The sequence below is a fragment of the Meriones unguiculatus genome, chromosome 7 (genome assembly GCF_030254825.1).
Source record: "Meriones unguiculatus strain TT.TT164.6M chromosome 7, Bangor_MerUng_6.1, whole genome shotgun sequence".
Lineage (NCBI taxonomy): Eukaryota > Metazoa > Chordata > Mammalia > Rodentia > Muridae > Meriones > Meriones unguiculatus.
In genome coordinates this window covers 86,526,324-86,553,234 of record NC_083355.1, presented here as the reverse complement: position 1 = coordinate 86,553,234, position 26,911 = coordinate 86,526,324, and the positions used below count along the sequence as shown (strand labels likewise).

The 26,911-nt window shown below is 44.2% G+C and overlaps 1 protein-coding gene across 2 annotated transcripts in view; it reads right to left on the bottom strand.

Annotated features, from left to right (window-relative positions):
• The window catches only part of Rad51b (RAD51 paralog B), a 523,994-nt gene that overhangs the window by 54,236 nt on the left and 442,847 nt on the right, over window positions 1-26,911 (bottom strand). Inside the window, exons 10-11 of one of the 2 annotated variants that reach the window (XM_060387770.1) lie at window positions 23,737-23,775; window positions 6,639-6,742 (exon numbers count right to left, since the gene is read on the bottom strand). In XM_060387770.1, the coding sequence (XP_060243753.1) occupies window positions 6,639-6,742; window positions 23,737-23,775 (143 nt within the window). The remainder of the gene's footprint in view (window positions 1-6,638; window positions 6,743-23,736; window positions 23,776-26,911) is intronic. The other variant, XM_060387771.1, reaches the window with a different exon arrangement.

The following is a 26,911-nucleotide window of genomic DNA, read 5'->3' as shown; positions in this document are numbered from 1 at the left end:
TGTAAGCTGCCATGTACGTGCTAGGAATCAAACTTGGGTCCTCTGGAAGTGCAGCCAATGCTCTTAACAGCCTAGCCAACTTTCCAGTCCCTAGACACCGACTTTTTTCCAAGGAGTCATATGAAGTTTGCGTGTGTGTGTGCGTGCGTGCGTGTGTGTATGTTTCTTTATGTCTGTGTGTTTCTTTCAGGTGCTAAGAAGGATATAGACATTTTTACTTTAAGTGTGGAGATAGTAATAGAGGTGTCGACTTGATAACTGTTGTCCTTTTCTTCATTAGACCTGTGCATATGTTCTGTGACACTAACTCACCGTAACTATTTGTGGTCAGAACCTTTCAAGTAAAACTTCTTCAGATTTTTCTTTCCCTAGCTAGCCAAGCTAGTTACCTACCTACCTGGTGGTCTGAAAAAAGAAAGAAAGAAAGAAAGAAAGAAAGAAAGAAAGAAAGAAAGAAAGAAAGAAAAGAAAAGAAGGAGGGAGGGAGGGAGGGAGGGAGGAAAGAAAGAAAGAAAGAAAGAAAGAAAGAAAGAAAGAAAGAAAGAGAGAAAGAAAAAAAAAAGAAAGAAAGTAAACGTTAAAAGTCACCAGTTTCCTAATCGGTTCGCTGCCTGATTAGAACTCTTCTGGTTGAAGAGTGTGGGTAAGAGTTCAGATTTCACACTTGAGCAGTCTGAAGCGGGAGGGAGCATTCATACTCAAGGCAACGTACTTGGCTGGAATTCCATGTTCCTTTGGCTATTTCTACAGATATTTATGCTTAAAGGAATTTCCTCCCACCTGGTAGCATGGCCAAATTCTCTTTTGCATGTGTGAGCTGTGGGGGTGCCCCCTCCCTCCTTTATCTCCCCCCTCTTTCTGTCAGCTTCTCTCCTTGCCTAAAAGCAGCAGGTGAGCAGATGTGCTGGGGTGAAAAGCAAGGAGGACAGTATGATCCCCTAGAAGCTGCCTATCAGGAGGGGTTATGTTGGAGTGAGGGCAAATAGGTGTGACCACTCTGAAGCAGAACTCTTCAGAGAAACCTGGAAGCAAAGAGACACAAACCCGTGGCTCACAGCATTTACTGTCACAGCATTTACTGTCTGAGGGAATGTGGTGTAAGCCCGCATTCTGGCCAAATCAACCTTAAGAACTTCTGTGTAACCTCCAGCACTCGTGCCCCTGAAGATGGCTGTAGGGGCCCTCTCTTGTGTGACATGGACCAAGTTCAGGGCTCTAGGTTGGTTATTTAAAGGAAATCCTATGAAGATTCTAGCAGACTGGCTTCCATAGCTCTCAGCAGGTTGGTTTTGAGGTGTCATTGTGCTCAGTATTCCTATTACACTGCTATAACAGATGCTTGCTTGCACTTGTCATGGTCCGAAGTGAGGCTTTTTAGCTGACTACTAATGCTTTAAGGAACTGCTAAGCTGCAACGCTCAGTGTGATTCAAGGCTGGGTTCGCATATTAATAAAAGAATGTTTCTTTATTGTCATTTGTTTCATGACCGTGGTTCACTGTTAGCCCACGTTGCCCTGACGTTTGCCTCCTGTTGACTTAGCACGCTAAGAAGGATTTGTCTGCCTCCTTCTTTTTCACCTTCTTTCCGAACAAAGGCCTCGCATGTGTGTTGGACAATGTCCTTAGCTGTGAAGCTACATCTTTATTGGCTCATAATTCAGGGCTTGTGAGTACACCAAGAGACTCAAGTGCCTGGCACAACTGTGATTCAGAGGGAAGTAGGGTCGATGAAGGCCTGTGTCTTCACAGTGACAGTGTCCAAGTCTTTGAAAAATACAAAATGGATTCTGAGAGAATTCCATCATCAGAGAGGAAACTCAAATCCAAGACCTGAAACAATCTACAGCATTGAGAAAAGTCAGGGATCCAAGTCAGGATTAGTACCTGGAGCAGACAGTATTGGTCCTGTCAACAAGATTGTCTCATCCCTCAAGTGTTCAATAACTTTAGGGCGCCTCCTGAGTAGGAGATGAAAATACTATTCTATTATGAAGTCTCTTCAAATAAACTGCCTATATGAAAAGGTCACCTACTTTGAATCTGTTGAAATAAGAGAGTCATAATATTTATTTCATCAAGAGGGTGTGAGGCTTAGCCAGGATTAATTTATTTCATTACTCCTTCTAGCGCACTTCAAAATTTATATAATGACATATGTGGTTTGTAGGAACAGACTTCACGAGGATTTGATGAAAAATACTCTGGATGTTTCATCAGGTTTTGCATCGTTTTCAAACATAACCACCTACGCTCCAACTTTCTGAGTCACAAGGAACCTGGCACTTCAAAAACTTCCCAAATGCTAGCCTTGTCCAATTCACTGCGTATATCACTGCCTCTTTAATCATTCCAGAACAATTTGTCAGGGGTAGGGCTTTCTATTGTCTCTACATTCACTAATTATTGATGCTCTTGTCGATACGCCACCCTCATGGTTGTCTTTCCAAGGGAACTGAGTACTGAGAGGATAATTGGCTACCTTTTTTCATCCTTTGATTCTAGCGTCTTGTACAGTAATGAGCAGACATGGGCTGATTCCATAAAGACTAGTCAAACAAATGCTGGGAGGAACTCTCTGCTGAGTTCCTGAGCAGAACCCAGGCCATGCCACCAGCTTTGATTACCTTCCTACTGTTCGTCCGTGCTGGGCACCACCCTAACGTCTCCCCTTTCTGCCTACCCTCCGTTATCTGTTACTTAAAGCACAGGCTCTCAACCTTGGTAGTACATTAGAATCACCTGGGGGAGTTTTACACACGAGATGGATGCTAACGCTTGTGTGTGCTCTCCTGTTGCCCCTTCCCAGGAAGAAATTTTGCCTTAGTTAGTCCATGGAGAACTCTAGCATTGTTATCTTACAAAAGCTCTCGTGTTGAAGCTGCAGGGTAGTCGGGCTTGAGAACTACTGGTTGGAACTCTCAGGTCCCATCCTCTCCTGGTGTCTTCTTGGGATGCCCCTGATGATTTCACCTTCCTTTAGATTCCCAGCTAGCCATCCATGTAAGAATTAGCCAGATGCTGCCTTGTGGTGGTGCTTCAGTAGCCCTTACTCTGGTCTCCCCCTTGATTATTCATGAGTGCATCCAGGTGCAGAGATAAAATCTTCCATCTTTGACCAGAAGGCACTCAAGATCAGAAAGAACTCTACCTTCTCTTCTCTGGCATCTCTACACCATTCACACGGTGAGCTCACACATATTTTTGGATTATTCAAAATGATAAGGACAAGAGTAAACCTAGCAGAGGCCACTTTAATTGTCCTCTAAAGACGTGTCTTCAGTTAAGAGAAAAATATTGCAAAATGGGTAGAGCAGAATTGAAGCAGCACAGGGAAGGACTGAATAAAAACTGAGTGGAAGAGAGGCCTGAATTAGTTCAAAAGAAAACATACCCCAGCTTCTTAAGAAGGTTTTTTGCAAACACTGAAGCAGAATAAACAAGAGATTGAACTTGGCTTGTACCCTGATAAGGAGATTTCTTTCTTAGTTATATAATTTTACAAAGTTTCCAGGGTGTAAAGAAGATAATCAGCCAAGGGGGACTCCATCCCGTGCTCAATACAATTTAACTCTTGGGCTCCTCAGCTTGACCTGACCTCTTTCTGGCCCTGTGATCTCAGACTAAGCCTTATATTCAAGAGCCCTGGTGCAGGATAAAACATAATCCTCATTCCATAAGCTTGATGCCTTGGTAGAGTGGTCTCTGTTTGCAGACTGAAAACAAAACAAAAACCATACCTGCTCTACCTTCAAGTTAGGGTCTCAGAGGTATGGTTAGCCAACGCGGCCTTACACCCTCTCCTGCTGAGAATTACCATGAGAAAGTACTTCTAGATTAACTTTAAAGGATTGTTTTGTTATCCATATCGCCAAAAAGCCTTATCTTGATATGGCTTCACTACTTTGTCATGAACTAAGACCACAGGAAAGACTGGGTGAGTCACCAGGTCCACTATCTTGCTAAGGCAAGATAAGGTCATCAGATTGAGACATGTTTTCTACATTGAACATTATCCGAGGCCACAAATTTAACAGCTTACTTCGAAAGAGATATTAAATGCATGTTCTCTCATCTGGGTTGGTAGTCTGGTCATGTTTTTATTAATTGTTCATTGTTGTGTGAAAACAAAACTTGAAGGCATTCAAGTCTGCTGCTGATCGGTTAGGAACCAGGGCAACACGTTTTCCTTTGTAGCTCATACCAATGACCCATCTAATGGGATCTGAGTTTATAGACTGTCTGATCCGTCCACACTTTGTTCTGTTGCTTCTTGTGATCACTGGCCTGTGTTTGACCCTATCAGCTGAGAGCCACACAAATCCTCAAGTCACCAAAGATTTAAAAAAAAAAAAGATAGCATTTGTTCTATCAGGCACTTCCTGTTGGCTCTGAAAATGGACATGGATGAACGTGTTATCATAAAGAGACCAGAATATTAGTTTTTTACTTTCTTTATATATAAATTCTATCTAGCAGTAGAAGAACTAGAATCTGGAAGCTTGGATTCCATGATACTGTATGTGAGAGATCACAGAATTGCTATGTTACAGGAAAAAAGCCATCTCAAATCAAAGGCAGAGATACTATGTAGGTTTTCAAGAAGTAGGGCCTAGGGTTCTTGACGGGAAAGAGTCAGTACTGATGTTGGGAACACAAAGGTCCCTGTATTCACAGATAAGCACCAAGGAAACCAGGAATGTTAAACACACAGGCTTGCCTCTTCAATGGAAGGGATTTATACCTGTTCTGTACACCAGAAGGCGGATATATATATAGTTAATAACCTGGTGACCTTTGCTATCTGAAGGGCCAGGCCTCACCCAAATCCCCCATAATGTTTTATCCCCAGACCCTTCCGCCTTAAACCTTTATCTTCAGCTTTGTTTCTTAATCAATAGAATCCATCCTTATGGGAGACATCACATGTACTTTATATATAGCCTGGTGACCTCTACACTATCTCTATGACCAAGAACACACCCAATCCTAGGTTCTTAAGCAAAAGAATCCATATTTATGGAAGATGTCACACATACCTTGCAAAAGAGTTTTGATATAGTCATGCCTCAAGCTTTATTGTGCACACAAGACTGATATAACTGTTACCAGGAAACTTATTTCCAAAGTTGTACTGAATTTAAATATGTCTAAAAGAAACTGCTTGGGGTCAGACTCTAGTAGTTCGAGCCAGCACCAGCTAACTAAGTCATGTTGAACTGGGTTCCTTCTTGCCTCACTCTGCCCACACTGGTGGTTTCAGAGAGAGACACACACACACACTGATTCACAAAGAACATTGCTATTTTCAGTGTTATCTCTGAGAGCTAAAAAAAAATTAAAAAGCTTATTTATCAACATTCACCACCTAAGGGACACACCAACAATCATTAGGTTCTCCAGAAATCTTTTTAATGTATTCCACCGAGAAAAGTATTGGACTCAGAACCCAGGATACTAGAACCATCAGTGAAAAGGTGTCTCTGCAGTAAGAGATGTGCTGGGACCTGAAAACACAAGAATGTTTCCTTGGATGGAACTAACCTGCTCTATCTTTTCAGAACAAGGCTGACCCAGTGACCAGGCTGGAATGTTATTTACACAGGCCCAAGAAAACCAAGAAGAATCCTCTGGTCTGTAACCAAGGACATCCGTAAAGTTGTCTGGAAGAGGCGAATGCTCATGTCTGTATTAGATGATTCCTGCCTCTTTGTTATAATGAGTCAATTTATCTTCTTCTGGAAAAAGCAACTCCATCCTGCTCTATCTCCCCTAGCTCCTACTAGTACCACCCCCTTCTTTATTAACCTGGGTTCACTGTCTATTTAGCCAGCAAATCTGGCATCTGAATTGTGCCCCATCAAAAACATCAGGGTATATGCCTCATCCTTTCCCTTTGCTGGCTTTTGTGAGAGATGCTAATTCAATAGATTAATTGAGGTAAGGTATCAGGAGATTTAACCCTCCTGATTTTTAAAGAGATCATGCTATAGGGTTACTTTCTCTGGAGTTTGGAGAGAAGATTAAGGAGAGGGAGACAAGTATTCCTTTCCAAATGGAGGGATTCACCTTTGAGACCAGAAATCTAAACAGGGGGCTCTGAGGACATTATCATCCTTTCAGAGGACCCTCTGATATCATTTAGCCACTAGCATATGTGGCAACATAAAAGTACCCAGAATCTGGGCTTATGCACTTGGCAGAAGCTGTCTATCTTAAGCTCTCAACACACACACACACACACACACACACACACACACACACACACACTAAGAAAAAGCAAGACAGCTGTTTGCTGTGCTCACAAATATGTAATGAAATAATCATTTAGAGATGAAGGATTTAAAATCTCTCCAAGTATGGTCCCCAGTCATTCACGAATGTTAAGGAAATGTGGACTCTGCAGGACCCACTCTTACACAGCTTTCCTGTATGTGCCTAGCTCCTCCCCACTTCACCCACCCTCCCCTTGTTCATTTTGGTTGTTTTTAGGACAAGAAATGTTTCTTTATGATCTCCTTGCCAGTCAGTACTGGCCTGGGACAGATACGGTGGCAAACACCTTCAGATGCTCTGATTTCTAGTTCATCTTTCTCTCTGACCTTCATGCATGAAGAATTCTGTGGGCACACGCACTCACCTGCCTTCTCTCTGAATCGAGGTACTGGAGAATCAGCCGAGTGTTCACACAGTGACCCCATGAGTTTCCTAGTGCAGCTACCACACAGCTGGGTCCAGAAGTGCCTGAAAGAAGACAGAGGAAAAGCCAGTTTTCAGAGGCCTTCCTTATATGGCATTTGACCTAAGCTCAGGCATCATTTCATACTCAGAGAGTACTCAAGACTCAGTCTATCACCGCAAAAATGAATGAATTAGAGGAGGCTGGCATTAAGGGACTGCAGACTTAACTAAAACCAGCACGGGGTCCTTCAGGCCGTAGCAAAAGTGACCACCAATGAGCAAACAAAACATGAACAAGAAGAGGCATGATGTGTAACTAAGCTACTACAGATAAAGATCCACACCTCTCCCATCCCTGGCAGAAGGGCACAGCATCATGAGTGGTCCATGCTTAGCTGAACTAGGAGATCTTCGTTTAGACTGGTAACCTTCTTAACTCAGTTCTCCTCACCATTTCCATGGCATATACATATAACATTCCTTTGCCCTCCCTCCTCCTATGTACATCCATATCCAAAGGAGAATCTGGAAGAGCTCAGCCTTTCACATTCAGTCTGTTTTAGCTTGCTCTGTTTCAAGAGGAGCATTCCTTTACCTTCTAAGACTTTCCTGTAAGGAGGATCTGAACTGGCCTTCATCTGAATTCCTAGCTTAACTGCTCCAAATTGCATGGGGGCAGCTATCATATCTGCAAAGCTTCCCCGATCCCTTTTGACACAACCAGGAAGAAAACCATCCCTGCTTTCAACCTGCTTCTTTCTGTTTAGAGGTGAGCTGCCAAGCACTGCATCAAGGAATCTAGCTCCCTCTAATCATGTCTGACACATCCTGAGGTTTCCTTTCTTGTGCCCTCTTTGACTCCAGGCCATGGTGAGGATACTGGCTTGAGGGAGACCCTTTGTCTTCCCATCATCGAGATGCCATCTCTTTTCAGTGAGGAGACTGAAAACATAGATGTTCACTAAATTACCTGAAACAGAACGAGGCATCATTTGTAGCCGCCTCCTGGCACCATCTCATTGTGCCCCCCCACTCCACCCCGCCATGGTCAATTAGTAACTGGTCATCTTTTCCAGGACAAACAAACGTTAAGGAGTACCAGCTCCATCCAGCCTTAAGTTCTTGGATATAAAAGCCACAGCAGTGAGATGTTGGCTAATGTCTACTGGGAGGACTGCTGACACCCAGGAGGTAGAGACCAGTGTTGTTGCTGAACATCCTGTAGTGTACAGACAAAGCTCTACCCCCCTCACAATATAACGGTTCTGGAAACCCAGAGTTACCCAATGAATGAATTAAATGGAAATCAATAACATGGGCTTCAGCAAGGAGATTTAAAGAATTTAGCACAGCATAGAAAAGAGTAAAATTTAGAGTAACCCTGGTTCACTGTATATACAATCCAAAACACGAACAGATGAAGGTGAAAATAAATAACACGGCCTGTGGGAATCCGATTACCTCAACGCCCTGATTTAATCCTCAGTAGCCCTCCCATGCCTGAGGATAAAATGTTAATGCCTAAACAATATATTCTGTGGTCTTTATCTCCTGCCCCTGCCTCTCCCTCTGACTTCACCTCTCTGAGCTCCCTCACTGAATGGCTTATTGTGACCTTTTCGCTTTTCTGTTCTCATCATCCTTGACCCCTTGTCAGCAGTTGATAAAGCTTCCCCCCCTCCTTGCCAGAGAGTCCCCTGGCCTTCTCTGTTGACTTTACCACGGAGAGCACTTCTTCGCCCTTTCTGCCTTTCATCTCCCTCCTCTCAGTTTGGGCAGACCCCAGGGAATTAGGCATGACCAGTTTTGTTTTCCCCCTATCTAATACCAAATGCTGAAGAGCTGTTGAGTGGCTATGAAATTAATGTTCATTAGTAAGAGGCCCAGTCTTTATTACTTCAGAGATGAACTCAAGTCCGGTTTTCTTCAGATGCACAACCTCTCAATCTCCCTTCCACTGTCCACGCCTCCTCCAGTGGTGTAAACTCTTTGTTCATGGTACTGGGTTATATAAGGATATTTTCCTACAAGTATATAATGTATATAATGTATATTCTCGCAGACCTCTTTACCTTTGTCTTTCTCTCTTCTCTTTATTCACTCATCTATGTTTTACTGTTTCCTTCCTATATTTATGCCATATGATTTATGGATCTCTATAAAATCTACCATGAGTAAGAGAAAAAATGCAATATTTGCCTTTGGGGGACTTAATATGAATATCTTAAATTGCATCCACTTTACTGAGAATATCTCAAATTGCATCCACTTTACTGAAAATGATACAACTATTTTTCTTCATGGCTGAAAAAATTCCATGTGTCTATATATACTATGTTTTCTTTACCCACTCCTCTGTTAATGATTCAATATTTTAGTTATTCTTTTTAGGTGTATGAGTGTTTTGTCTGCATGTGCACCCTATGTGTGCATGGTGCCCACTGGGCCAGAAGAGGGTGTCAGGTCCCCTGTAACTGGAGTTATGAACAGTTGTGAGTCACCAAGTGGGTACTGGGAACTGAACCCAGGCCCTCTATAAGAGCAGTAAATGTTCTTAACTGCCATTGTCTTTCTATCCCCTCTTTTGCTTTTTAAAAAGAGAAATCAACAATAAAGGTTTTGAATCAATTTTCCTGATTTAAAAGTGATGACTTGAGCTGAGGCTATAGCTTAGCGGTAAATGCTTGCTTAGCATATACACAGTCTGGGATCAATTCCACAGCACCACATATAAAATTTGGCTTAATAGTTAAATAATTAAGGTTTTTTTTTTTTTTTTTTTTTTTTTTTTCAAGGCAGTTTCTTTGTGTAGACCTAGCTATTCTGAAACTAGCTCTGTAGACTAGGCTGGCTTTGAATTTATAGAGAACCTCCTGCCTCTATCTCCAAGTGCTGGGATTGAAGGCATGTGTCACCACTGCCTGGCTGCCCATCAAATTCTTCTATCTGCCTTTATGGTATGGCCTCATGCCTAAAATCTACCCTGTGTCCAGAGGTGCCTCTCCAATGCCAGTTTCTCTTATCTTTATAGAAATATTGTCTTTCTCACTTAATGTTCCATAATACTTTTGAAATTTCTCTCATTTACCTTCATTTTCTATTGTGGTATATTATTTGAGTGATTTTTGCATAACACACATTATAAAAGAGCCAGAGGCATGTCTGGTTTGTGCCAGCAGGCCTGAATCACTCAACACAAGGATGCTTACACTGATTAAATGACTAATCAGTTATTTCCACTCAGTGCTGAACCATGTTATAGACTTGTTTTAACAGCATATTTACATTCTTAATTCTACCTTAAGCTAAAATTAATAGGTTTGCGTTTTTTCAAGCAAACTGTAGACGCTAGCTGTTTATATGTCTCCTAAGTGAGAGAATTAAGTGAGGCTGAGCTTTACAGTTTGCCAAGAAAAGGCTACATGTGAATAATTAGGAGTTACTAATTGGTTAAGAACTTGAAGCTGTTTTTTTTTTTTTTTTTTTTTTTTTGGTGGTGATAAAAACTGTAGGAGTGTATCAGTTCTAAAGAAAGGCAAAGGATGTTTTTAGAGATCAGAGCCACATTCAGGGCAGGAGCAACTATTTTTAAAAGTAAATAAATAAGCAAATGATTAAAAGCAAATAAAGCAAACAAAAATTTTATAGCAGTAGGCCAACAAGAATGGGATGGATTGGTTGTAGAGATCTGCCTGTTTTTTGGTCAGGTAAACTTGGGTCCTAATCAAGGTCCACAAGGGCGAGTGACAAAGAAAAGCTTCCAGGGAAAACTCTGAACAAATGACCTTGAGGAGACATGTTCCGGAAGCACTTATAAGCATCAGGCCAGTGTTAAGAGCAACCCCAGCAAAGTCTTGAAAGTTAATGATGATGAAGACGGTGCTGTCAGAGGCACTATAAGTTAGGCACTAAGCAAGCCCTCAAATAGAGGGGCTCACGGTGCTTGAATTTCATATTTCAGTGCACCTTTTCTTGATGCCTACAATAGCCTATGAGGTAGGCAACATGATCAGTTCTATTGACAGACTTAAGCTACGAGAGCTAAGTCACTTCCTCAAAGTCACATGATTGGCTAATGGCAGAGCAAGGGTTCAAAACTAGGCTGTTAACCTCTACTTCGATTACACTTCTCTGGGCTCATGATATCTTGAAGATCAAGCATCCTGTTATTCTGTGGACAGGGGCTGAGAAGGGGCCTGGATTGCCCAAAGGCCCATTTCAGGAACAGCCCTGACAAGCCATCTTATCACCCATCTGAAACTCTGCATGTCACTCAGGCTCCACATTCAGCTTCCTTTGTTCTGATGTTCAGTGATAACCCAGGGCAATAGGTCTCCTTAAAGACAGCACATGCCCTGGCTTGGCAAGTTACTTAACCTTGCTCAACTGGCCTAACAGCTGGATTCACACAAGTCAGGTGGCCTACAGCTGACCCTCCCTGGTTAGAGGCTTAAAACTACGGTCAGGAGAAGAAAAACAGTTCACTTCATGGGAGAACTGGAGGTGACCCTGGTGGTGGAATCACTTGAGACATGTTGATGGGAAGCTGCTGGCTACCTTCATGGCCTCATTTTCTGTCGGAGAAGTTGGTGGTCTCTTCTGTCTTTCCAGTTTCTAGCATTTCCATGAAAGGGCTGGCATAAGTGATCATTAATACTATTTATGGGAAATCCAAAATAGGAAATATATGCGTACTGGTTCTTTGCAAAAGGTGATTTCCTGCCCAGTGACCTAATTGGTCAGGAAACTGGTAAGCAGGTCTTCTCTATGCTCATTTTAAGAGGAAGTTCTGAAAACTGGGGCACGCTCCCTTCCTCCCATTTTTGAACAACTGTGATATTTAGACCCTGCCAAGGCTGTATGACTTCATTGTCTGGAATTTGGTGGATTCTAATACAAATAAAAAAAAAAAGTTAAATAAATGAACTGGGATTTGAAAATATTTTCATTATTGGGGACTTTTCAACATCACACGGTTGAGCCTGCAGAAGCATTTAAATAAGGTCCCTAGAACACCTAATTCATTCCCACCAAATCAAGGCTCTCAGAGACTTGGTTAGGTGAGTCAAAGCCTGCTGTTCTCCTTCTATGATTGCTTATCCATCTGTAAAATTTGAATAATAATTCTTGCCCCCAGGCAACCAAAGGTTCTTGGTGACCCTAGATGGAGATACTTGATACAGCTAAATGGCAGGAACAATGATGATCAAACACAGAAGATGAAAGTTGAGGAAGAGAAGTTTAATCGGCGCTCTCTCTGTTTTTCCTTCTAATCATTATTCCAGATAGCAGAGCTCAGGAATGAAGGGGTGAGGAACAGGGTGTGGGTTCTGAAACTTCTCCCAGAACTGCTATCTTTTGGAGCCAGTCCCCAACCTCTGGTGGGAGCAAACGGAATATGAAGACGTATTTCTCATACGGTCTCCCTGCTCTGTAACACAGGGTGTAGCCCTCGTGATTTCAGGCTGGAGGAGGATAGGCGAGTTGTTAGGGAGCCTGGCTTCCAGAAAGTGATGGGCAGCTGGTACCACTCTGTGTCAGTATTTTGAAGGGGCCTGGGAGGTAGGGGGTACTGTAATGATAAAAAAAAAAAAAAGTTGTGTTTTTTTTTTTTCCTGAAAACATTTGAATTTACGACTTCTCTGCTACACGTTTCTGAGAGGTCAGACTGAATTGCTAGTGAATGATACAAACATGTTTGCCCTGTGAGAGAAGGCTCAACTTTAAAAGAATGGACTTTTGCATGTTTAAAAATAAGTGGAAAAAAAACACACACCCCACAACAAATAAACAACGCCCCTCCCCCAAACCAAACTAACAAGGCAGTGACTTCCAGAGTAGGAACAGAAAGAAAGGAAAAGTTCATTGAATATTTTGGATACTTGGTCTTTCTTGTCCTGTTGGACAAAAGGTAACTTACTGAGACAAGAAGAAAGAAATTAAAAACAATACTTATGAATGCTTTCAGGACTGAAATAAGTGCAGGGAAGGGTGGTGGGTTACCATGGGAACGTCTGTATCATGCTTGATGGGCTGGCCCTGTGGTTCTATTTCTGGTTTAGCTGCAGGTTTTCAGTGAGAAGATGTGGGAGAAGGTGGTCTATAACAAAGGAGTAAGCTTCAGCACCCAGCAGTCAGGTCACCTTCCCAGGCCTCAGGACCTTCACCCATGGTCAGAAGGAGTTTTTTCAAAGTGGCTTCAAACGTTCCTGCCGTAACTTACAACCAAACAAACAAAAATACGGAGTCTATGGTATTCTGACAATAACAACAAACTGGTTTCTTATCCAGGGTGTTTTCTAGGAAGTTTGAGCACACAGTACTTTCATACTGTCTTTGAATTACCAGGTCCTGCTCAGCAGCCATTTACTTCATTTACACATGAAAACAGTCCCTTTTCTGATAACAGTTTTCTCCCCAGACCAGGGGTTTTCCTTACTCCGTTCTACCTACAACAACCTATGAGGACCAACTTCTAGCAAACACAACTTCAAACCAACAAAGTTTAAACTCCTGAGTCTGCTAGGGATCACCATCCATTCGACTCCATTACTCCTGTTTCGGACCAGGCCAGGGAGCCACTGAGCTTTGGGCAATACTTTTCCATTGGGTCTTCCTTTTGATCTAGGGGTGTGACTGAAGAATCTTGGTTACCCCAGTAGGAAGGCGAAGTGGGGGGAAATATGCAGATCGTTTCCCCTCAGTTTTCCAAGTCTATGCTGCCTCTTGTTGGTGTCAGTTGTCATTCTGCAGAAAGACAACTTCGACAGCCATACTTGAAGAAGAGGAATGGGACACTAGCTGGGACAGTAGTTTTTAGAACAAAGATACAAGGTGACCTACAAGTTCCATGAGGCCACAGGGCAAAAGTCTCAAATAAAGAGATTAGGAAGGCTCAGACATTTATTCTCCAGCGAAATTAATTCCCTTGGGGGCTTGTGGTTCACTAACTGAACCTGTGAACCAGCTGTATTTAGTGTACACTCTACTTCCTTGGGTCTCTAAGATTGACAATCGTCTGTAGGTCAAGTTCCAACGGAAGTGACATTTCTGACCTAGCTCTATAAATAGAGTACTGGAAAAAACCATCAGCTGCACAGCCTGGCCCAGGAACCACACGCTATCTGTTAAGCAACCATAGTGTCTGTGCTGCCATTTTAGACGAGAAAGAAATATCTTGGGCTATTTATAATCTCCTGAGTTTTGAGATTCTCAAAATACTTAGTCTTTCAGATTAACAAAGAAAGGATCAGAGGCAACTGCCTCACCCAAGACCATCTGCTGGCAGCCCAGTGACCTGCTAGAAGACCAGGCCGCTTTTGTAGGTAATGAGGAAACTGCCATCTCCAGGGTCTCTTAGCTGGAGGAGAGAGGGATGAATTGCTATCCAGCGTTTGCCCGTTTGCTCGGGAGTCACATACTCAGCCTGCCTCAAGTCTCAGTAACACCCAAGAAAAGTGAAGCAGAAGCCATAAAAGGTGGGGTAATCAGCACCTTTGGAATGCAAGATTTAGAGGGGGATTAATCTCCCCTAGCAGCAGGTGGAGCAGAAGTGGGGGGGGGGGGTTAAGTTAATCACCAGGATAAAGCCTGGTATGCATCAGCACAAATCACTCAAACAGCTCCACTGACTTTTGTGTGGGGAGAAAATACTTACAATTTCCCAGAGTCTTGGAATGGTCCTGTAAGTTATTACCCAATCAGGGTCCTTTTGAAATTGAGGTGGGGGGGGTCATTTGAGTCATAACAGGACGGCACATTAACTGGGACTGTTCTGAGTGAACACAGGTATCATCTTATAGGGTCACCATGTAGAGACTGTCTGGAATCAGGGTGAGGAGGCTCACCCTGAGGAAAGGTCAGTTCAAAAACTATCCCCTTTGGCAACCAAACCATTCGGACTATGTAGGGCTTCTCTGCTGTGCCTGTGGGGACAGGCATCAAAATTCTTAGATGTAGCTAGAGAAAAAATAGCTAGAATGTCCCAGTGTCTGAGAAGGAAGAAGCACTCTCCCTCCCGGCTTCAGCTGTTAGCACTATCCAGGCGATTACGGGAGCCCCTGAACCTCTCTCCTCCAGGAGAACTGCTTTCTTTCCATTGCTTTCTGTTTAGGAGGACACCCCTGAAGGATGACCTGTAATCGTGCCTCTCAGCTCAGTGCAAAGGACTTGTGTGTGAGGGTTTGCCTAGCCATGCAATGCGGAGAAGCCAGAGGGTGACATCAGGTACCATGACATTCCATTGAGACTGGATTTTACTCTGAACCTGGAGCTAGACCGTGAGCCCCAGTGAACCGCTGTAGCGCCGGGGTCACAGGCAGGTTTGGCCATGCCCCGGGTTTTACATGGGTGCTGGAGATCTGAACTCTAATGCCAACACATCCAGAGTTCTTCTCTGCTGAACCATCTTTCCGGCCCCGAGAAGAGCTCTTAACTAATAAGGATTCACTTATTTAGGGCAAACAGACACACACACACACACACACACCATCCTTAAGCTAACACTACCAAAAGAAAACCAAAGCGGGACTATTTAAAGAAACCTGAAGCACATTTTTAAAATATTTCATGTTCATTTAAAATAAGCCAGGATGTTTACATGAAATGTCCCTTGTCCCCAAATGTATTTCGATCCTCTTGCTGCGAATTTTCCAAACTGCACTTAACAGCTGCGTTGGTCTGAGCTTTGTTTCCCTGCTAGCACCATGGTGTGTGAGGTGGCAGGAGGATGCCAGAGTTGCATTCTCAGTAAATCCGTATTGTGCACGGTCATCATCTAGGTTTTTGACCGTCTGATGTTTGTTTCAGGAAACACTGGCTAATGGAGAAGAAACACAGCTGTTTAGTCTGACATCGGGTCGGTTGGAACCCTGACTGCTGAGGTGAGGGAAATTACCCGCAGACATGTGCATTCGGACAACTGCCTTGGAAGAGAGCTGGGAAAGGTGAAAAAATGGTATATCCATTATCAGTTACTCTTCCTGGGAGACTTAAGTAAGCCACAGAGAAAAATATATAAAAGCTGGGCATATTCCAGGGCTTATTTTGGACAGTGAGAGAGCCACGTGATAACCCGCTTAACTGAAAAGCGAGGGGACTCTGGAACTCGGCTCCACTTGGACTTGTGGAACTCGGCTCACAAGGAAATGGAAATCCCAGGTCTGGGAGCCAGTCCTTTCACATTTAGTTGATGTGGACCCTGACCTACATCAGCAGCTCCTTCTTCATGCCTGCACCACTAGCTCTTTGGCTCTGCAAGCATCAAGGACAGGAGGAAAAAAAAATGTGATTTATCAGAAAGTTGATTTATGAAGAAAAATATTTGTGAAATCAGTGACTAAAAGATCTTAATATACAATGACATTTCAACTAAACACAATGTCTAATCCTGGACTGAACTCTGGAAAAACCTGCCTCAGGGGCATTACTGGGACACCTGGCAAAGCTTAAATATTGCCTGTATGTTAGATTACAGTATTGTATCAATGCTAATTCCCTGGGTGAAAGAATAAATGAATTATGGCTATATAAGAGAAACTGTTGGCCTTGGGAGACAAATGAAAATCTCAGGGGATGGAGGATCATGACCTCTACAACTTACCATCAAACAAAGCCACAAAGACAATAGCAACTTATTGATATTTAAAAATAGATGGCTAACAAATAAATAGTAAGCAAGAAAGATAAAACAGGTGAGGCAGGAGGCCAGCAGCCTAGGAGATGAGCACACAAGTTCACTGTAGTTTTCTTGGAACTTTTGTGTGCGAAAATGTAAATTAGTTGAGAGAGATGGACTAGGTCGCTCAAAACAGCAGGATGTTGAATCCTGGTCTCTAGGATTCGAACTCAAATCCAAGACTTGATACACACACACAAAAGGAGATCTCATAACAGAAGTTTGCATGCATGTCTGTTAGAAATGGCCCCGGTGCCTTTGCATTGGGAAATCCAAGGTGCCTTGTGATGTGGCTCTGTATCCTCTTCATCTTAGAGATACAGCTTTGCAGAATGCCCTTTGGCCTAGTGTTTAAAAATGTTGTCTGCTGACTTTATCCTCATCTGAGCTCCCAAGGGGTAGAGAGAGGAGAAATGTAAGTGCTTTTCAGAGTGGCCATAACTCATCTGTCTGGAGCTGCTGTCAGAGGCGCCACCCAAAACATTCAGAAAGGGTAGAGAAGAGACAGCTGACAGCTTGTGGTGTAAAACAGGACAGGGCTAGAATGGGCCAGCTCCCTCATTTAGAGACCCTCCTTAAGGACCTTTTTATGTTCCTTGGCCTGAAGTTCTTCAAGGCACCAAAGCGGTTTGGCTTTCAAGAGGTCCAGCTCCTGCTATCACTCAGGAAGGAAGACGTTACTCAGGGAGTCAGGATAACTGAAAGGGCCAGGAGGCAGGCATCCTCAGGTGTCTCTAACTCTGAGGTTTTAAGCATAGCTGATAAAGTCAACTGAAGTTTCTCTCCTTTGATCTCTAGACACAGGTACAATCATTACTCCTATGTTGAAAGACAGAGACACACAGAGAGAGAGAGAGAGAGAGAGAGAGAGAGAGAGAGAGAGACGCAGAGACATAGAGAGACAAAGAGAAAGAGACAGGCCTAGCCCCTGAAACCCACCTTGCTGCAGACAGAGCTGAGGCCCAAGTCCAGGCCTTTCTGCTGGCCCAGCTGCCTCCCTTCTGGCATCTGAGAGCAAACTGCTGCGGAGAATGCTTTTAATTATCACCTAGCATGAATGTGAGGATTTATTGTTATGCTTCCCTCCCACCCTTCACAACTGCCCCTTTGGGAAGCAGCGGGACTGATAGGAATCAAGATACACTCTGGCATGGAGAGAATGGAATGTGGGCGTTGCACAGGGCTGCTGCCCCTGAAGGCACTGAGAAGGGGTGCACCGCCCGAAATGGACCTGTGAAGAGTTGGGAGTTCCGAGAGGGCCTCCCCAGTGTCCTGGCCAGAGCATTTTCACTTCTCATGCTGTCCTATCCTCAGTTCCCTCAGTGTGGGCTGCCTTTTTTTTTTTTTTTTTTTTTTTTTTTTGATATCTGAAACAGGGTTTCCTTGAGTCAAGGCTAGGAGAAACTGCCAGACTTCTCTTTCGGAGGCTTGTGTACACACGAGGGACCACACATAGGTGAGGGATGTTCCTCTCACATCAGCACAAGGCTCACAACAAATTTGGGCCTCAGAAGAGAGGAAAAGTCTTCTATGTAACGAGCATTCACAGTGAACTCTAGGTGGTAAGCTGTAGGGTCCCACAACATGCGGGTGTGAATGCACATTTGTGCATGTGTGTGTGCGTGCGTGCGTGCGCACGTGTGGTAAAGGCAGTTATAGGCAATGGAGAGAACCTTGCTTCAACACTCTGTGCTTCCCTAGAGGCATCCCCATCTCCAGGGTTTTTTGTCAAACAGTTTTAGAGAGCTGCCTCATGGAAGAGCGGAAGCAGACAAGGGAGGCGTGCGATGCCAGCAGAGTCGTTTTAAATGGGGGGGAGGGGGGACTGGTTTCAGTGGGCAGTATGTCGTCAGGACACATCTGCAAAATATGAATTCTTAAGCAAAGTAATTTCCTTCTTCCTCGCAGCCACTGTTTATCCAGAAATGGGATAGAACTATGGGTTTTCCAAAAATGACCAGTGTCAGGAGAGCAATCGAGACCACCAACCTGTGTAATGCGTCCCACATCTCAGACATCAGCTGACATAACGGCAAAGACTTATGAGGTAACATTGTCAAATAATGAGTGCGTTCCGGGTGCTGGGCTAAACACCTCAACTTAGGTTGTCTCTGTGAGGGAGGTACCACCACCATACCAATTTTCTAAGGGAGGAAGCTGAGCTGCCAAGAAAAGTGATTTGCCCAAGGCCACTTGGCAAGTGGCAGAACCAGGATGTGAGCCCCACAGTCTAAATCATTATTTCTCCTTTCATTACTTCCTTCTGAGGGGGAAAAGTTTCTGACGGCCCTCTGTCCTCCCCTTTTCCCCTCAATAAATTGTAATACGTAATTTCTCGTTTGGAGTCTTCTCTGCCTTTCTAGAAAAAGCACATTTTAATAATACTCTCTCTATTGTTGGGAAATTCAGTCAAGAAACCGATACCAAAGAAAAATAAATCTCCAGGTTTTCTTCAACTGGAAATATGTAAAATAACCCCAGCTGCTAAAATCATGGCCGGGATTATTTTACATATATTCCACACATCTGGCTCACCTTCTTTGCCAGAAATAAGTGATTATGCATCTCTTTCTGTCTTCGGTCATGCCTGTGTTTTATGACATTTCTAAGGAGGTGCTATGTAAGTCATCATTTCAATCTCCATTGGTAATTTCGTGATTTATTTTCATTAGCGTTTACAATGAAAAGCTGCAGAGAGACCTGGAAAAGGCCAGTTAGGGGCTCCCCAAAGGGCCAGTTAGTGCCCTTGAGGAAGGACACTTGCCACCAAGACTGGCAACCTGAGTCCAACCCTCAGAACCCACATGATGGGGAGGAAAAAAAACACCCAACTTCCATGTCATGCTCACCCACCACTAACCTACCCCCTTCTTAATCCCCTCAAAAACATGTTAAAAGCTAGTTAGTTTTTTTTTAAACCATACTGTTCTTGTGGGATAAGAAAATGGACAACAGTCCACAGCTAATACTTCCTTACAAGTATCTGTGTGAACCAGAAACTGTTGCACATGCGCCCTTAGTCATGCTGACAATATGAAATAGATCTTACCCTTGCTCCCATTTTAGAGGGGTTGCAACTTTATTTATTTATATAGCCAGCAAGAAGTAGAGCCAGGATTCACATTCCTACTCTCTGGCTGCAGGGCCCATGTGCCAGGCCTTATGCTCAATTATGCCAGGTGGTAAGACTGGGACCCTGGGCCAGGATCATTCTTATCTCAGTGTGATGTACTTTTCAAACTGTCCTAACAAAGGATCATTACAGCCTCTTTGTTTTGTTTTTTCAAAACAGGGTTTCTCTATGTAGCCTTGGCTGTCCTGAAACTTGCTTTGTAGACCAGGCTAGCTTTGAAGTCACAGAGATCTACCTGCCTCTGCCTCCCGAGGAGTGCTGGGATTAAAGGCATGGGCCGTCACATGATCTGCTTAAGGGCCTGTTACAGCCTCTCAAGCAAAGATGTCTGCAAATTTTCCATGATATCACAGACTCATCCTGTTTATGAAACAGCTATGGCACAAACAAAAGTCTCACCTGTTAAGGAACTGTTTCATGTAAAAGATTATCATTATGCCTTAGGAGAGTCATACAGTACACAGGGTCTGGTCAGAACTAGGGCAAACACCCCTTCGGCAAATGAACCTTCACACCCACCCTGTGACCAGGGTTCCTGCTCCACTGGGGGCCTCCCAGGCATGGCTGCATCTAGGAACTTCAGTAGCTGTCTATGGCTCTGTTCAAGATGACAGGCTCCATAGCAGTTCTAGCTCTAAATTAAAAACAGCACAACAGGGCCAGTGAGATGGTTCAGTAGGTAAAGGGGCCTGACGACCTGAATTTGATCCCTGGGCCCCCCATGGTGGAAGAAGAGAACTAACTCCTGTAAGGTGTCCTTTGATCTCTACAAACCAACAAACAAAGTAAACAGAAACACACAAACAATAGTACAATAACATGGACAAAATAATAACAAGACAAATGGCAGTTTAAAGGCATAAAACTTCCCTTAAACTGATCACCAAGGGGCGATTCTTTCAAGAGGCAAGTGCCTGCCAGAAGAGGTCTAAATTCATTATTCTGTATTTTTCTTCATGACTGAGAAGTTTTCTATCCTCTCTTCCCCATCCTTTCCAAAAGAATACCCCTTCCACAATCATGAACTTTAAAAGTAGAATCTCTCACTTCAAAAGGGCTTTTTAAATAAAAACTCAAAAACCCACAGTGGCCGAAAACTGTTTTGGGGGTGGGGGGATGGACTAGGGGTGTTACCTTAGGAGTCACTACTTTCATAGGGTGGGGACGGAGAGGGATGGTAGAGAAGAGAAAGCAGGAGTAAAGAAAAGGAGGCGGGAGAGGACTGGATCAAGAGGAAGAATCGCTGCCTTTAAAAAGCGACATTGTCCAGAGAGGTGAAAGGGAACAGATGGCCGTGGAGAATGTGGCCCTCAAAGCCCCAAAGAAAGGCCGACGCTGACAGATCTTGCTGTTTCCCATTGACGCCTGGATGTTCTGTGTTGGAGAGCTGAGGCCGGAGTAGCCGCCAGACCTCTGTTCCCAGCGGCTCATTGGGGCAGCGGGCTCTGAGGCTCCCGGAGAAAAAGAAAGGGGGTGGGCATCAGCTGCCAGCAGCAGCAGGAAATGCCGTGTCCCACAGCTTCTCTTCAGGCATGGCCAGAGAAGGTCAGCCTTGCTCTTGACTTAGCGCTGGCAGAGGTGAAAGAAAGGACAGGACTTTAGGCGAAAAGGGGGAGGCATGTCTGGGATCCAATGGATATACCTTAGGAGCGGGAAATGAAGAAAGAAGCCAGGCATTTTTGTAAGAAGAGCGAGCCATTCAAACAACCAGTAAGAAACCTGGGGCTCAGAGGGAGCACAAAAGAGTGACTGGCCGAGGAAAATGCCAACATGGGTTAGGGAGAAACCTGGGTCAGTTTCAGAGGCCGGCCGGCCCCTGCCGAAGTGAGAGCATCAAAGCGAGCTTGCCTGGCGCAGCACCACAGGCCAGAGAAGAAGGCATGTCCCTGCGTGTCTGTCTGGCATGGGGACAGGATGCCAGTGGGCTTGGTGTAGGTAGCTACACCATACTGGGGTACGCCCCTGGAGACTCACAAGCCATTTGCAGGGCTAGTGCAGGAAGCCCTGGATGGCCAGTGAACTCATCCTTCTAGAAGAAGAAAGTCCAGCCGCCTCTGCAGGCAGAGGACTGGAGAAGCAGCGAAGAGGGCGGACTGCTTTGCAGAAGCAGTGATTACAGAGAGGCTTGCAAACTTCAGGGGACTAAGATGTAATCAGCATAATTTCCTTACTGTAACTGTGATCAGGAAAATCATTGTTCCGAATGCCCCCACGACCTCTCTTTGTACCCTTTACAGGGGAATGATAAATTCAGTCCTGCTCCTGCCAGTTAGCAAGGAGTTACATGGGTCCCACTCAATATTTAGTCAGCCCAGAGTGCTCCGTGAGCTCAAAACATTTTCCCAGGTCTGCATTTTCTCTCTTCCGCTGGCCCTGAAAATGACAACAACCTGCCAGGGGGTCACGGGTCCTGAGGTGAGGAAGTATGGGTTTGTGGCAACTTATCCCGCATAAGAACATTTGGAAACATTCCCATACATGTCAGGCCCTGTAAACATTTCTCATTTGACTGTCTGTGGGGAAGGACAGATTAAAAGAAGGCTCTGACCATCTTTATGTGACTTGGTAACCTCACCTTGACCTGGAGCCGGGCCCCCATTTTGAGCTGGATGAGGATGTCACAGCGGCCATGAAGTCCCATGTTTATACTGTATGTACATCGATCTGAGTTGCTGAAAAATTTCCCAACAAGCTGCATAGTGAAAAAGATCCACCATGATAAAGACCTTGCCTTTTATTTGTCTACTTCATCAAAATTGCTCCCCAGGCAATTTATACTTAGAAGTCCCACTAATCAGCCTTATAAACTGCGAGCCCAGCCTCTGCATAGAAACTACTTTGTATAGTCCCTAAGTAAAATCCCCCGGGGGACAGAAGATGCCCAGGGCTTTAACAACCATGACATAACAGCCTCAGTATGAGAAGAGAAAACAAGCCCACTTTGCCATCCCAATTGAGACTACAGGCTGAATCGGACATAGAAGAATGCAATTACCTTTTCTAGTCTGATGGTACACTAAAGAAACTGGAGAAGTGGGATACCTATTAGGTCCCCACTAATCCCCCTCCTAAATTCAAAGCAGGGCTGGTCCCTGGAATTCATTTCGGAGTATCCTCGAGCCCCTGTCATTGTTAGGCAGCTCAATTGATAAGTGCTTCCAGCACAGAATGCTTTCTGCTTAGCCCGACCCCTCTGCTTTCCCAGCGGCCCGGAGCACTTTACAAATATCACCTCATTATTCTTTACGGCACTCCAGCGAGCCTGATAGGTGGAAAGGTTCATTATCTTCTCCTCAGCAATAGGGGACTTAGACAAAGGAGGGAGAAGTGAGGCTAGCAAAGCAGAGGCTGGACTGGAAGTACAACTCAGCCACTCTCCTGACTCCAAAAGTGCACATGTCCCGAGTCAGCTTGTAAAACTCCTCTGCTGACAGGGTGGGGTTTTCTCCTAAGCACTGTTTTGTAATCAGCATGTCTGGAGGGAGGCTCGGCAGTGGGCTGGAGGGGAAGGGGCAGGAGTCACGATGGAGGCTGCATTCGGAGGGCAATACCTAGTTCAGACGGCGCCTTCCTTAGAAAGGGAGATGCTTGGACTGGAGGCTCCCTCCTGCTCTTGCGTGATGGGTGAGGAAAGAGTTCCTAAAGACTGCCTCTAGAGCTCGCTAGTCCCTGGAACCATCTAGGCCTCATTCCTTTCGCATAACAAGATTGTTGTCTCCTCAGACGGCGCTCCTCCTCATCCTCTATCCACCTATGACAGCCAGCATCGGAGCATCCAGTGTGATATGGCAAGGCAGAAAGGTGGCCCTGGTGCATTGAGGTCAAAAGAGATGGAGACAAGGTGGGAGCAGGAAGATACTGAAGGGCCATAAAGGATTCTAGAACTGGCCAACTGGATCATGAGCTGAGCCTCAGTTTGAACTAGGGGTGCACCTTATATTCTATAGAACTTATAGTAAGTCCCCCAAAGCATCGGAAGGCCCATGGACAACAGGACTTGATTTAGAAGATTTGCTGGTACCCCTGCCCCTCCCCCCAAAGCTTATGTGAACAATGGTCCAGTGTACCCTGTAGTGGCAGCTTTCCATTTACAGAGAATTTCATTTTTTAAAAAAAAAGCACTGATCTTCAAGTTAATTAAAATTGGATTATACAGGTTTCATAGTTTATAATTTGGTGCGTGTGCTCCGTCAGCCTGATCCTTTAGAAAACCTGCCCTATCTCATCCCTCTGATCTTCAACACTCACTTTTCCTAAATGATGCATCGCTGCTCATCCGACAAAGAGCTGGAAAGGTAAGACAGTAAAATCAGTATTTGTTTGTAGAAGCAGCTCCTGCCACAAGAATAATGACCTTAGATAATGATAAAGAAGAATGGTTTGGGGTGATGGAGCGATTACAGGGACTGGAGATAAAGGACTGACTATGCAGCCGCCAGGAGAGGCACATTTTTGTAATAATTAGGTTGTTTTTGTTGGCCTGATCTTTGCATTCACCGTGGGAACTGCATCAAGTTTGCTCACTTTTCCTGCAGAGACTGCAGAACTCTTTTCTTTATGCAGAGTAAAATGAATGAAGAATAAATATCTCCTGCAAGCCAGAGGCGGCGGGAGTGGGGGGGCGGGGCAGAATGTATTCATCTTCACATCCAGCTGTAAGGGCCTCTGATTGCCAGCTCTGTTCCATCTGCTCTCTGAGGACCTCGGCCTGACCTTGTGGAACCTTCTTTCTGGGAAGTTAAGGAATTTCCAGGATTAGCTCGAATCTTGAGGCTGCCAACTGTGACAATCTACAAAACTCTCTTAGGTAATGATTCAGACCCCATTTCTGCTCAAAGCCAAGATAGTCCCCAGTGAACTGGAAATAGTCTCATTTCCTAGATTCAGACTATAATGGGAACTGACCCCAGAATAATTTTGGTAGGGCAAGTCTCTGCATTTCTGCATACTACAGATTCAACAGCTGATATCAGAGACAACTGAAATGTAATAAAACCTGAAAAACAGGGTAAGGAGGTCATCAGGAACAAGTTGGAAAAAGAAAGCCACAAGAAAAGGGAGGGTGCAGTATGTTAATGACAATGATGGTTAATCTCATATATTTAGTTCCCCCCCCCCTGCCTATTTTGGGGGAATACACCTGATAAATCTCTCCTGAACTAAATTTCTGGACATTCTAGCGTAAGACCAAGTTTCTAATGCTGATTAGAGAAGATGCAGATTCCCCTCACAATCCCTAATTGGAAAAGAATGAATTGGTACTTTGGGCTAGCCCACATTAACAGCTAGGCTTCAGATCCAACCAGGAACGGCACTGGTACAAAAAGGCCATCATCTTTCCCTCTATCTCCTGAACACTGCAGGCGTCTGAGCGGTTGATGAAACATCAAAATAAGTTTTCAACCTCCCTCCGTGGCCTCCTCAGGCTTCAGTCCTGTCTGAAAAATGAAGAGACAGGACTAGACTGCCTCTAACATCCCTCTTCTGATATTCCCTGTAACAGCTGTTTCTCTGCACAGTGGGCTCCGGCACTTTCTGGCTACACTTTATTCTCTACCTTTCAGGCTTCACCAAATCCTAGTCCCCAGGCATGCCTAACGGTGTCTGGGGACTTGGGGATCACAAACTGAAGTTTTACTAGACAATTTAATCAAATGTTTCTCCCAGCCCTCCCTGTACGGCAGAACTGATCAGGACCTACTGATCCAGCTAACCTCAGGAACTAAGGACACACTGAGAGGTCTAATGAAGACCCCAAATGGGAAGATGGGAAGGCTTAGCAAGAACAAACACACACCACACACACACACACACACACACTCACACACACACCTGCAGGTTAAATTTATAGTGTAAGCATCTAGGAAGTTAAAAAGATAGCTTTTGACATAAATACCCAGAGTATTTTTTTTTTTCACCATCTAACATTCTCAGTTTAGCTGGTCACCCAGCTCCACAACTCTATCCATACAACATTTCCACAGTGCTGGTTAGGGAAAGTTTAAGAACAGTCAGCAACCCCAAGGAACTTCTCATTCAAGGACTCCAAAATGTTACGTAAGGATTATTATGATCCCAAACAGATGTGGAGAAGAAGCTATTCATCTGAGAAATGAGGGGCATTTTACAGACTTGTCTAGAGTAAGCCAGAACTTGAACGGAGATTCCAAAAAGGCCCTTTCAGCAGTAAGCAGTTCCTAATCTCTAACACATTAGCAGATACCTGTGTGAGTTACACAGAAACTTCGAAAAGTCACCGAGGAAGAAGGGGTCCTGAGTATCTGATTTCCCTAGCAACTCAGAGGTCAATTTGGAACCTTCTAGAAACCTTAGTAGGACAGACAAAATCTAGACTCGCCAAGATGGTTCATGTAAATACCAACCTGTGTTCTTAACTTAGAACCGCCCTCCCCTTCTATATTGTCTTTTGGTTCAAGTTCACGTGCATCCTCTTTCAGATGACTAATATTTAGAGCATGTTGGTGTAATGAGCACAATGGCAAATCACAAATAGTCTGTATGACGTGGTCTAAATTTAAAATAAAATAAAAAAAAAAGCCCTCTCTACAAGTGTTTATACACACACATTTCTTCAGTTCTTCACTTCCAGGCTGGCCTCGAACTCCTTGAACACCATTGCCTCCCTTGTGTTCAGATTAGACATATGCCACTGCAGCGGAATTACAATCTTCATTTTCCTTTTCCACTATCTACATTTTTCTTGTTTTGCTTATTTTTTTTATTGTACACTTACCTACATTTTGCGTAATCATGTTTTATATTGGTAGACCAAAACAGCAAGGATAAACTTCAGGAACAATGTGGAGCAAAAGAACCCATTCCAGAGAGCACGGACCTGCTACGTGACACTGTTTACACAGAGTTCAAACATGGATAAACTAGTTGGTGGTTGCAGAAGTCTTCCAGGGGGTGGTTACCCTGGGGATGAGATGAGAAGGTGGGGCAGGGTGATGCCGGGAAAGGGAGCATCCTGGAGATCACTAATGATCTGCTTCCTACTCCGGGTGTTTGCACATGTGTGTTCATGGAGAAAGTTAGTGGTGCTGTACCTGTGTGATGCATACCCATTGCTGGTTGGATATCACACTTTTAAAAAGTTACTTAGAACAAAGAAACACCCAGAGGCTTCGCCATACTATACTTTTGGGAAGTCTGGGGAATGGCTCTTTGTGGACAGGGGAGAGAGGATTCAAACTATACTTTCAGCTGTGCAGTTGTTTTCTTTGAGAGGTGCTCGTGACGAGGAGGAGACAATTCTACCTTCACAGCTCCGTGTCTGAGAGAGGGGCTCAGCAATCTGCTTCCATTAACCACCAGAAAGAAAAACATGAACTGCCATCAGTGAAGGGTCATGACTTATGCGAAGATTAGCAGCCTTTGAATCTTCCTGACTACACTAGAT